The sequence below is a fragment of the Centruroides sculpturatus genome, unplaced genomic scaffold, assembly GCF_000671375.1.
Source record: "Centruroides sculpturatus isolate CEXI.00-Female unplaced genomic scaffold, Cexi_2.0 scaffold839, whole genome shotgun sequence".
NCBI classification, from domain to species: domain Eukaryota; kingdom Metazoa; phylum Arthropoda; class Arachnida; order Scorpiones; family Buthidae; genus Centruroides; species Centruroides sculpturatus.
The window spans coordinates 278,025-292,060 of NW_019384978.1; the positions used below are offsets into that span (position 1 = coordinate 278,025).

Here is a 14,036-nt window from a genome sequence, read left to right on the forward strand (position 1 = left end):
TTTTGATAACCCAAGTCAATACGATAAATTGACTCGAATTGATTTTGCATTGCATTACACATTGCGGACTATATGACGAGTCTATTACGAACAATGTAGTTATGTTGCATTGTTAGGAATGGGGAAAACGGCCCAGATCCCTATTTTATACAATAAATTTTATAAGTCGGGCATTAGATGAAAAAAAAGATGAGATCTTAACTACAGGCTATCTAATCAACCTGCTATGCCAGTACAGATGACGGACGACAGCACAGTCACCATGTGAACTACTAATAGAAACTCAGGAGAAATTCATTTCTTCTACATAGGCATTCTTTATGATGGGAGATTTTACTATATAGGATTTTCCTATTGTCAACTGACATGTAATTTCTATTACTTTTTTCTTTGAAAACGTCCCGAAACGTCATACTAGCGTCGTATTTTAATTCATTTGAAAGGCACATCCTTTGATCTAATCGTATATTTAACTATCTATTTATATAGCAATATTTAAACTAACCTCTATCTATATGATTTTCGCTATATAAAAAAATAATCAAAAATTTATTTTTATATCATTCTCAATATAAATACAGTACAGGGTATATATAGACTATTAATTAACTTATTTCACTCTCTGAAAATGTTAGTGACAAACTCTAAATTCTTTCGTTTATAAACGAGAAAAAATTACCCTTTTTATAATTTCATTTTCTTATAAAATGCAGAACATTGAAAAAAAAATTGACAAAGTTAATGAAATTTTATAGGGTGGTGGGTTTTATATCTCTCATTATAAGTAGATTTGATCCACGTGGAATCGATCAGCATGGAAGATCGGATAGGGATGCTTTTCCCTATTCGATCTGCTCATGAGAAATGAACATCCAGATCGAAATAGAATCCGAATCTCTTGATAATAAAATGTATCTTACCGTCAATCAAGTAACCGATTTAATGTCATTTGGATTTTGCAATATAATTAACTCAAAAGAAACAAAAATAAAATAATTTTAGAATAAAAAAAAATTTTTTTTATACCACTATATAAAACTTGGCAGTGGAAGTAGTGTCGCCATCTATTGTTATTTATGATCATTTTTTAGTAACTATCATTATTGCGCCATCTGTTATTAGATAATGATATTAAATTTTATATTTTAATAAAATAAAATTTAAAATTGTTTTTCTTTTTTTATATATTAAATTGAAGTAATATAATTACATTATTTAATTAATAAAAAATATTTATATANTTTAATTTCTGCATTATTAAATTTGGATTATTTTTCATATTAAATACCGATTATTTTCTTCGCTAAAATTAAAAAAATTCAAAATAATTTCAAAATATTAACCCCATCGTACGTGGAAATAATTTATATATTGCAAATACTCTTACTTCCTTCAGAAAAAAATTTTGCTGTTTTGACATCCAATATTGATAACATGATTGTGAGAAATGATGTCATTTTGTTTCTATTTCCTTAATACCACGAAACGAATTCTGCAAGAAAATAAATTTAGATTTAAAGAGAGAAAATTGATAGAAAGAGATTAAAGAATAAGCTAGAGAATCTTTTATTTTGTTTTATCTATATTATGTTTTTTTTTTTTTAATATTTTAATATAATAAATATATACGGGAGAGTGCAAAAGTTGAGAATCTGAAAAATACAAATGTTTGTTGCTCATTATTATTATTTTTATTATCTTTTATTAGTTCGTATTCCTTATTTGTGATTTAAATTCTACATAAAAATAAATGTTTTTTCTTCCTATTTTCTCCCTGTACGGGGTTTTTTTTCTATAATAACAACTGTATACTTATTTTAACACTCTCCTGTATATGCTCTATGACATTGTATTACTTTATTATTTAAATAAATCTTAAATGATTTATTCAAATGGATAAGTGATGCAATACAAGAGTAAGTTATTATCCATGAAATTAAGAATCTCACTTTATATTGTATTCATTAACAAGTTATGAAAATGAGAAGGTAAAATTACTTCAAGTTTTTCAAGGTTAAATAATAGTGTTTCGACAGAACATTTTGTTTTTCATAGAAACCAACACATTATACAATTATCTCACTCCAGCTGATAGTATGGATTGTCAAATTTCAACAATGAAAATTTCAAATCTATTAAAGAAGTGATTTTGATTATAGCTTTTGAAAAAAAATATTCTATTTACCTGAAATTTTAATTATTTATAACAGAGAGTTTGTTTTGTATATAGCTTATCATTAACTTATTGCTTTTTATCATGTGGCAATCGATCGAAACAAAACTCTCCCTTTGGCTAAATGGATCTCGCAAAAGGTAGAGCAATTATTGATTTATATCACTGAAAGACCTTATCTGCTCGGAATCGATATAATTTAAATTATTAATCCATCGATATATTTATAAATCGATCAAAGGAAATTTAATTACGGTAGATAAAAAATTCAAATCCTTCCCAACTGTCACGTGACTGGATATTAATACCCTGACTTCATTTAAAAGTTTACCCTAAATATTAAATTAGTTATGAAAACAACTTACCGTGTTATATTCCACCGTTAATGATTTCCACCTGCACGTTAAACTGACCGCCATATGTCCTTGGTAAAAAAGAAAAAAATATATATATATATATGTCTATATAGTCATATAAGAGATAGTGTGTAAATCGACCCGTATTATTTTATGTGTTATTGATATAGACAATAAAACAATAAAATTTTTTTCTTATTTTTATCCTGTCAAAATTCCTCTAAACAGATTTTTTGATGTCTACGAAATGACCTTGGATTCCATATTTAACCTTGAGATATACACCGGATAGGTTGCTTAGAAACTTATCATGTGACATCTCAACTAAGCAAAATAAAGTTTTCATTTAAAAAAAAAAAAGAAATTCTGTTAGGTTAAATAAAATTTTCTGTAAATTCTGCAACGTTATAAGTAAGAAAGCCAAAAGAAGGAATGTATTTATATATATATAAAGGAGAGAAAAAACAAAAATTGCGGATTTTTATTGTCGCTAGGCAACGGAAACAATTCGGTTTACTTATCTAATCGAAAATAGTAAATAAGTTTATAATTTTTTTACTTTTATTATTATTATTATTATTGATAAATAACATTCCATTTTATTTTTATTATTTTTTTTATTTACAGAAATTGGGTAGTTCATCGGGTGTTCCAGCAAGTAAGTACAATCCTTTATTTTTTAAATTAATTATATAATTTGTGTGACGTAACAAACGCTTAGCCAATTATTATCTTCGTTTGATTGGTATATGTAATTAGCCCTTACTGTATTAATTTTTAGTATGCGGTATACGTATTCGATTGGACTTTGTATAATGACGAACTTTTACGTGTGACGTAGCGAGAAAATTTAATTTGCTTTCTGACGTCACACTTCCATTAATTCTATTACTCTCTATTGTTTTTATTTAGAGATGACGTCTTGGAAATAGACGTAGGCGCGGGTATTGCGATTCGATAGTGCCTATTATTTTATATTTAACTATTAACGATTTTGTCTTTTTAAAATTGTTTTTTCGATTAAGAACGAAGAAATAAAAATACGGTTCTCTCGGGATAGTTTAGTTTCTATAAATGGTACTGTACATAACTCGTATTTTCTACTGGGTGCAAGCCAAACATTTCCAGATGAATATTGAAAGGAATATATAGGCTATATTTAAATATGTAGTTTAGATATCCGATCTGATTACAGATTAAAAACTGAGCTGATAACAACGAAATCCCTCGTACCTTTAATGTGTAGGAAAGTTTACAAGTTTGAACATAAACAAATGTTTAGGAGAGGAGTAGGCAGCGCTGTTCATCCATCCCAAACCGACCAATCTCCAATCAAGAAAAGTTGTTTCTTGTCATGTGACGTCTGCACACTGGCACAAAGCCTGAAGACTGCTTTTCCTAGCGGGGGAGTTACTCGAGTTTGTAGTCAATCGGTCTGTTTAAGTGAAGGTTAGCAAAAGTCGTTCCTGGCTTTACGGTAGGAGCGACACGATGATAGGATTAAATATGGCACTGCGCTCGAATAGTAAAGACGTGATGAACCAACATTCGCCGAATCAAAGAAGCCCCATGGGTTCGCCTAGGTCTCCACGACTTGCTCTGGCCAAGTTGCAGGGAAAAATGTATCTTCCTAAGTTACAGCTGAGGAGACGTCATACTGCTAATATACCAGAATCGAGCGACGGTGAGTACTTTATCTCGATGCTCCCTCCTCACGCACTAGCCGGATATATGCTTGTGTTGTTCCAATTATAAACTCGTGTGTAATTAGAAGTTGCCTATTTGTGCCAATGTCAAGATGTACGTGAATTATAACTTATAGTTTGCGCTCTATGTAAGAAATTAAACAATCAGAATCTTTACGTTTATTGGTAGGTTATATATTAATTCGATACAAACGAATCAACAATTTAAAATTACCGAGAAGTTTTACGTTAATAAACATTAGTACATAATTTTATTTTCTAGTGTAAGATATTTAAAAGCCATTTTAAATTAAAGGTTTGATAGTATCTTGTATAGGGGTAAACATGTGCCGGAAATTGTTTTAAAATTCTTGCATCTGTCAGCGTATTATGGCGATTAAATTTAACAAAAATCTTTTACGTAAATAAGAATGATGTCTACATTTGCGTAATTGATAATTAACAAGGATAATTAATATGTAATTGACGGCGTAATGATTCCCAACGCGTAACTTCTGTAGAGGGAATTTTCTCAAGTTATATTCTATAGAAGAGAAACTCGCTTTTTTAAAATCACTTGTTTTAATCTGTTTTGAATCGTTTTGGATGAAAAAGAAGTTTAGAAAAATTAAATATGTATTAAAAAATTGGGAGAAGTAAAAGTTTGTTAATATTTAATACAAAATTGAGTTTTTTAGAAGTTCATCTTCATTAAAATTAATCAAATTACTTGAGTTTCTTACAAACGAACACCCACGGATCTATCAAAAATATTTTACGTTTGTCTAATTGTTTCGTTTACTCGATAAATATATATAATCAAACTGTCAAATTGAAATTATTTCAAAGAAAACCAATGTAGTCCATGATTACATTTTTGCTATTTTGATAGAAACCTTTGGACCAATGTGTGATTCTTTTTTTCCCTGTAAGATGAAACCTTGACACTGCTAGATAACTCATTAAACGAAATTATCCAATAGCCAAGTTCAAAAACTGGTGTAATGTGCTAGCGAAGTTTTTTTTTTTTTTATTCACACATTTAAAGTTTGGTTAAATAAATAAGAATAGCTAACTCTTTGGTGCATTAAAATGCTAGAAACATTAAGAAACAATTCATTTATTTAAAATGAAAACGCGAAGGGATTTAATAAAATGAATATCGATTATATGCGAATTGTGTGATAAATTTTATAAAATTCCAATAATCCTCTTAAAATAAATATAATTTCATACATAAAATGGCTTTTAAATTACGTTAATTTACTTAAATTTTAATTTATTTGAGCCAAAAAAATTTTTTTTTTAATGCAAAATATGTAAATATAAAATTCTTTCAAACTTAAAGAAAAGTAATAAAATTTATTATTTAAAATTAAATATTCCGGCAAAACAAATAAATATTTTAAAACAGTTTTTATTTATTTATTTATTTATTTAAGAACTCATAAATTATACACCTGCTGCGACCTTGGCTCAGAGGTCATTTTTGAGTCACACCTAAGCATTGCAAACTTTTATAACTTAAATAATATTTGCCAAAAGTTTGAATAAATAAATGTATTTATCCATAAAATTACTGTATAACTATGTACTGTACTTGTATATAATTAAAGTAATATATTAATATTTTCTATATAATATTCTACAGTTTGAAATAACTCTTATGGAAAATACAAACATTGCATTGAGTTGTAAGATTGCGTATTTCTTTATTAGAAAAATTTCACTTATCATCGTCTTAAATAAATTTACTCGACGTAGAGGTTTTAATGGCATATTTTTTTTTTATTCTGTTTATTGGATAATTGCATATTAACCAAAACATTTTTCAAGTTAAATAATGTAGTTGTATTTTATTTGATTTAAAAATGTTTATTAATTGTTTATAATAGCACTCACTATAACAAAAGGAAAATGATTTTTTTTTTATTATTCTGTTAATTTACAAATAACAAATAATTATTAATAAAAAAAAACAAATTTTCATACATAATAATATAATTACAGTATATGCATTCATTAGAGTTATTAAAATATTTAATATTTTATACTCAAGTTATAAAATTATAAATTATTTCTAATTGGTTTTAAATTTTTAGACGTTGCCGATAAAATTTTAAATTGTGACGTAGTTTGTTGCACGAAACACGAAATTACAACACAAAAAAATAATAATTAATTTAAATATTTTAATCGTATCGCCATCTAGTGGTTATATGGGTAACTAATTTCAATAGATAATTTATATGCTTAAATATTTATTCATAAAAAAACTTAACATAAGCTTATTTGTTATTAATGTTAATATATAAGTTAATCATTTAGGTAATTACGGAATAAAATTATATTATCATTTACTTTATGGTGTTTTCTTCAATTTACTTATGTTATACATTTGTAACTAAATAAGCAAATTTTTCATAAATGAATTTTAAAAATTCCTAAATAAATTAAAGTTAAATTTTAACTTAATACATAATAGAGTAAAATGTAAAATACTTATTATAAATAATTAATTTTTACATTTTAAATCTTACTTGAATTAAATATTGAAATAATGATACTTTTAATCTAGAATTATAAAGAATAATTTAAATATTTCATTAATAAGGAAATAAAAATTATGTTAGAAAACTTTACTAGTTAAGTGAAAGGTTAGAGATTATCCTAAAGTATTATGGTCAGCATTTATGTTGTGTTCTGATAATGAGTTTCAGTGAAGACTTTGTTAAACTCCCAAAATCTTTTTTTACATGTGCCAAAAACCATTGGTATAAAGTAATATATTAATATTTATAATTTTATCTAATAAATAATTGAACAATAAAGTTCAAAGAAAAGATTTAAAACAACAATAGAAGTCATATAATGAATTAAACACCAACGAGACTGAGATTTACATCATAATATAATAAAAAGAATATATATAAGTAGGAATATATTTTAACAAGAATTGATAATTGTCACTTTTAGTATAAATGTATATTTTAAAGTTTTAATAAAGATAATAATGTGAGCTTGTGGGCGGCCGGATGGCCGAGCGGATAAGGCGTCAACCTAGTGTTTTGGGGGACCCGGGATCGAATCCGGGCAGAAAACTCCAGGGTCGCAACATCCAGTCGTCCCATTGCGGACCTGGCCGATGGGTATGAAAGAAAAATCCACTTAGTGCAGTAACCTATGGGCAAATGCCTGGGGCTCTTACCGACAGGGGACTCCAAACTAATCTTTCATAAGAAAATATTTCCCCAAAACATTCTCCGAAGAAAAATATCTGAAGTCAACATTGTACATGGGGCTCCCTAATTCAAATTTGTCTGGACACCATGAAGCTATAAGCAGTCTTAGTGCTCAAGGACGAAATAGAAAAAATGAAAAACAAAAAAAAATGTGAACTTGTTCATTTGCAAATTGAGAAAAAATGATATATAATATGTATAGATGCAATTTATTGAGATCGTGGTAGACGGAAAATTCATACAAAATTAATTTGTAGGATTATAAATAAAAATATGCATAATTCATTAAATGGAATAATTGGAATAATGGAACGTCGTTCGAGCACGCTTGCGACGACCTTCAATAAAGAATTTTTGCAATCTTCGATATTTATTTTAAGGTTGATGAGCAAATTAATGATCATATTTGAAACAATATAGTATGTTATTTAATTATTTAACTGACACCATTTTTTAAAGTTACATTCCTTGCAGACAAAGTTTTTATTTAGATTTATTTTTATAAAAATTAATATTAAATTTGAAGTCAAGTCAATATTAATTTTTAATATATAAAAATTCGTCGATTTTATATATATATATATATATTTTTTGCTTGGATATCAGAATTCGGTTCGTTCGAAGTATGGCCACCAGTAGCCGAGTGAATAAAATCACTGAACACTGGTAGTTGGACGCGAGTTCGCGTCTTACCTATCGGCCGGCTAAATGAAGTTTTCCGGGTTTTCTTTATGTATCTAACACCTAAATTTGGCCAGTTTTCCATAGAATGTCCTCCCGGAAGGCACTCCCTTCTTGGCAGATCGCCCATGTGTTGCGGTGCAGTATCTTATTAAATGAAACGAAACGTTCGAGTACCCTTGATTCATATGTCTGTATTTGGCTTCATTTTGGAACATTGTGTGAATTTATTAAGCAATCAAACATTCGTCAAGCTATTATCAGAATTATTTCTTTTTATACTGATAAAATATTTATTATTTAGTTCTCTTTAACGCTAAGTTAGTCACGGGACTTAGTCATGTTTGCTTATTTGGCAATGACATTAAGTAAACGAATATTTTTTTCTTTTGTTTTGAATCACTACACTAATTTATTAATTTTCGTTCATACGTCATTTCCATTTCTTTTTTGTATACAGTTTTAATAAATTATTTTTATTCTTGTCTCGTATTTATTTATTATTAATTCACCTGACCTGGGTGAGTCATTTATCGTTCAATGAATATCATTTACGCTTTGATTTACTTTCAGTTTTGTTCATTGTGTTTTATGATTAGTTCTTTGCTGTTTTCTCTATGATTTATTTTTAGGCCGTTTCCATTTGTTGTTTCAACAAACATTTCGCTTATTTGCTTTTTAATGGATTTTTCTTATTTTACATACCGAATTATTACATTTGTTATATAAAATTATTTCATACCTACATTTGGAAATATAAATGTTAGATAGTAAGTACTATAAAAATTGATACTAGAAGTTGATTTGTTAGCAATATTTAACACTTTTTATTCCTTATTCTTTTCGATTAAGCTACCGAAATTTTAGTATGAATTATTAATGTTAATTATATATTTATGGTATTGCATTTGAATTATTATCTGTTGCACCATTTAGCGTCATTTTTGTGTGGAATTATTTTTGAAAACAAATCATTTTCGTACAAATTCTATAAATTCCATAATCTTATTAAAGTTAATAGTAAAATAGAATATAGCCTCTATTGAATTCAGTTAAATATAAGATTAACTTGGTGTTGATTACTGAAAAAAAGTCATTTCAGTAAACTACTATTTCATATTGGTAAGGAATATTTGCGTTTTTCTATTTCTGATTTTTTTTTTATTATGCGTACATGTATACTCCGTCTTTCGAAATATCAATAATTGCATGGTATTAATATAGAGGAAGTTCCCTTCCCAAGAAACTAAAGGAAAAATTATAAAATATCTTTTTAGTAGAAAAGTTTTGTTTCTTTATTTTATTTTTTACGTTAAATGTGCTACGATGCATGAAATATTAGTTAGATGAAGTAATAGATTAAACAGAAAACAATCAATAACAATTTTTTAATAGAGATTTTGCTTTCGAAAGCACAACTGACATAACACGCCACTTAACAACGATAGCTCGAACTGTACAGAAATCCTAATATGGATTACAAAAAGCGATTATGGGATACGAAAGAGCTCGTTGTCGAAAATAGGGAATCACTGTATAGTTTGTACTTATGAACTAATCTCATAAAATAATCTAGATGGATTGATAATGATAATAATAATAATAATAATAAGTGCAGAGCCCAAACGGTTAGGAGTTGAAAATTGAAATTTAATACACATTTAGAGCACGTCATGAGAATATACACAAAGAAGGGACTTTGCAAAATTTTTCCCGTGGAGATGAGGGAAAGAGTTAACAGGAAAAGTATGATGTACTGTACATGGAGGGACAAGATCCTACAAATTTGAGATGGAGAACATATATTTTAAATTAAATAAATTAAAATTATGATTAAAATTAGCAGCCCGGCATTGTGAATATGTCACAATAAACAATTATTTCATAAAAACCTTTTTTTTAAATAATAATAATATCGCTTATGTTCCGATTTTTTTTTCATAATCTGTTCCGATAAAAAGTATTATTTTACAAAAAAAATAAATTTTTTAAAATTATTATTGATACTTAGCATGTTATTTCCAATATAATTATAATTTATTTCAATTTATATTGCTTTTAAAATTTATCTTTTACTCAGACTGCTTCTTTGCTTAATAAGTTCTTATTAAAGTAATCTATTACGGCGTATTTTTTTAAAAAGAAAAATATTTTACTTAACAAGTAAAACATTTTCTTGTTTCTTTTCTTAGTACAATGATCACCTGACACTAGCGAATCTTAAAAATAGTTACATTTGTTAATTGAACAAGTGATCCATGTAACGCATGAAAAAATTCTAGATTTTTAATTAACGGACGATGATTTACGCATTCATTTTAAAAATAACTCTTTCTTTAATATTGTTTAATTAAACATTTTTCAATATATTCATTTTTAGACTCCATTAATTTAAATTCTATTAAAAATGAACGTAATTATATAATTTATCTATAATGAAATAGCGGCTGTGACGAGTATTATCTAATTTTATAAATAATTATATTACTTCATAAACTTGATTTACATTCAAATTAACAGAGAAAATCAGCCTCTTATTATTAGGACATTCAGTTAAAGCTTTATAAATATTATCAAATCAGGAACGTATCTAGATGAGGACGATTGTTCCCTGACTGATTATTCTTTTATTGCCAACACGATATTTTATTATGAATTATTATTATTATTATTATGTTATAGTTTTCTGAATTCATTTCCCGTGTGTGACTTTTAAAACGGATGCTGAAACCTAGTATCAAATATTTATATTTAATACGGTATGATATACAAAATTTTTTGGCATAGTAATCGTTAATAGTGAAATTCGTGACTGATAAAATGATTAAAACCTCCATATAACACAATTACAGTATTGTAATTATAGATATAAACATGATATTATCCTAATCTCTCCAGAACAGTATTTTAATCCAGTATTATTATTATTATTATTTTAAATATCTTAACTAGGTCGAATTTAACTAAGCCTATAAAACTTTATAGATTTTTATATTATATATAACGAATAATATAACCAGTTATATAATAAAAACATAACAGTTTTCTGTACTATTATTAGAATACCGGGAGTATCCGTTCTTAACGTGTGAGAAAATTTTGGCGTAAGAACGGAATGTTGAAACTGGTGGATAGCCGCCTAGAATAATAAAAAACAAACCGTGACGAATAAAGGAATGCAGTTTTTCATGTCAAATTTTAGAAATTTTTCAATATGACAAGGAATGATAGACTCGTTACAACCGAAACATATGAATAAAATATGATTTATTTGAGAAATTAAAATGAATAGTGTCTACAATATTAATATATATAGGCCTATATATATAACGAATTATCTTTTTTATTAATTATAATATATAAATAATAGTGCATAACTATTAAAAAAAAGTATTAAAAGATGTTTCGTTTATTAAAAAGTCTTCAAAAATCTAACAGTAAAGTAACTTTGACAAAATATTTTACTTTATTCGGATTATAAACGAATTTTAAATACAGCATTTTATTATTAATAATTTGTACATTTAAGATTTTTTTTCCCATACAAATGTATTTAAATATTGAATTTCTATTAAGTATAGAGTTAATACGAAAACAACTAATTTAGTTTACTTTTTTTAAAAATATATTTCCTATAATAAATTTTACATTTTAATATATCTTTATTTCTATTATTTAAAGAAATAATAAAACAGCTAATGAGTATTCAAGTAAAATCACAAATTATATCGTAGAAGATAATATAAACTTATTTAGGGATTACAGCATTATAAGATAACAATAAATCTTAATTTTTACCTAGTTAAGTTACTGGGTTTTTATTTTTCGACAACTTTCACTCATCTTGTCATTTTGATTTTGCACTCGTTCATCAAAGCGGATGTAAGTTCATTATAACAAATGACGTGTTTAAAATAGCGAGTAATAAAAAAATAAATAAAATAGCTTTTATTTTTTTTTTTAAATATACGAGTTATTTTTTAATATATCATAAGTGAAAACAGCTGTTACACGAAATTTAATAGATATGCATACAAAGTAATGAGGTATAAAAGTCAGTTTTGGCTTAAATAACACAATGTCAGATTATTTTATAAGTCGCAAATTTTTCGGTTATTTGTTTTTATTTTCTACAAAAATAACTAACAATTGTAGAATTTAACTAGTGGCATTATTCGACTATTACAAATGTATTTATTTTCAATGAAATTGATCGGTGTGGATGAAGCACCCTAACTACACATGAAAAATCTCGACAGCTCAGATAGGATTCGAACCCGGATTCTAAAATTATTTTATAAAAATGCATTGGCGTTATTGTCGATTTCTATAACTAATACAAATGTATTAAGTATCTTATAACATAATTTGTATTGAATGTTTGAATCGATTATAGTAGAGAAGTTGCGGCCGACGTTTACAACGCGAAAACGTGTACGTCGGACGTTCATCGCCGCCTTCCTGTGAGCCTAGAAGTTTAACAATGGCGTTTGGAACGTCAGTACAATCATGCTCGACGTTCCAAACGTCATTGTTAAACTTCTAGGCTCACAGGAAGGCGGTGATGAACGTCCGACGTACACGTTTTCGCGTTGTAAACGTCGGCCGCAACCTCGCTAGTATTAAACGATAAAACGTTTAAAAAAGAAAACAAGCTATAATCTTGATTATAAGCTAAACTCGTAAGCGTTAAAGATATTTCTAAGAACTAAAGTACATTTTTTAAAATTAAATCTAAAAAAATGTCCAGTTTCACACACATTGAAATAATAACAAATGTATTTTAAGTATTAAAGGGCAGTATAAGTTTAAAAAAAAAAAAAGACATTAGCTTGATTTACTAACACCTTTTAGCCTTTATAAGAGAGTTAGTGTTTCGGTAATCGAATATCGATTTTGAAGCACTTTTAAAAATAAAACTTACCCCTGTGATATTTTCTTTACTACAAAACTTATTTGTTATAATGTGAAGCATGTTTCTGGTTCGTAACATCTTATTACAATGACATTGTTTATGTTACAAAACAATTATTTTTAATAATTAAAATATTTTAAAATTACAATTTAATTTCATAATAATTATATTTACATACATTCGAGTAATTTAATTATTCGTTATTAATTAATTTTAAATAGTCTCATTTTGTTTCGGATGGATGGTTACTTTCAAATGTATTATCTTTATAATAAATAAATATAGACAAATAACGATTTAATACATCTTAAACGTTGTAAAATTAGAAATTGCAATATTTTTTTTTTGTTTTTAAATTTTAAAAAGTTATTTTTGAGAAGTAAAATCGAATATTAGTTTAACTAATTGTTCGCCAGGGGCGCCACACTCAAGACATTGGATGGACGACAACCACTAGCGACACCATTGGAGTGGGAGATACGGTCAAGGCTATTAATATCACAGTCGCAAATTGTGGCCCACTAAAAAAAAAAAAAAGAAAAAGAAAATTTCCAAAAATTAACTAGGCGCGTATATATCATTATAAGAATTTTAGAAAGCGAAATAAGAAAAAAAAAAATTAAAACACCGAAACATGGTAACACCGAAAAAGGGATGGTGGCAGAACAAACGGTTGGTATTCGCCGGAAAACCAGGTCAGTCACATACTGAACTTTAATTACTGTCATTTTATTACTTTTTTTTTTATTAGAAAAAAAGACAAAAATTATATAAGTAATAAATATGATGCGCTTTAAAAGTTACTGAATAATAATAATAATAATAAATTATTATATTTTAAATCTTCAAACGTGATCACAAACGTTTTATTTCTATTCGTGTTAAGATCTCTTTGCATGCAAACTTGCATTAAACGAGCGTGTTTATAGTCACGTAGTTTAAGATTTCAACTCTGTGCAGAAATAAAATATAGTTATATTAAAT

General features: G+C 26.9%; 1 protein-coding gene and 1 long non-coding RNA gene across 3 annotated transcripts in view; one reads left to right on the plus strand and one right to left on the minus strand.

Moving 5' to 3' along the window:
• The window catches only part of LOC111632718, a 120,486-nt gene that overhangs the window by 11,917 nt on the left and 94,533 nt on the right, over positions 1 to 14,036 (plus strand). The window contains exon 2 of the mRNA XM_023377225.1: positions 3,562 to 3,606. Within this exon, the coding sequence (XP_023232993.1) occupies positions 3,562 to 3,606 (45 nt within the window). The remainder of the gene's footprint in view (positions 1 to 3,561; positions 3,607 to 14,036) is intronic.
• Positions 1,250 to 13,501, minus strand: LOC111632720. 2 transcript variants are annotated; one of them, XR_002757911.1, is made up of 4 exons: positions 13,062 to 13,501; positions 2,539 to 2,597; positions 1,388 to 1,492; positions 1,250 to 1,303 (listed from the first exon to the last, which is right to left on the minus strand). It is a non-coding gene; the product is annotated as an uncharacterized LOC111632720 (long non-coding RNA). The 2 variants fall into 2 exon arrangements; XR_002757910.1 differs by lacking the exon at positions 1,250 to 1,303 and having other exon boundaries at positions 1,319 to 1,492.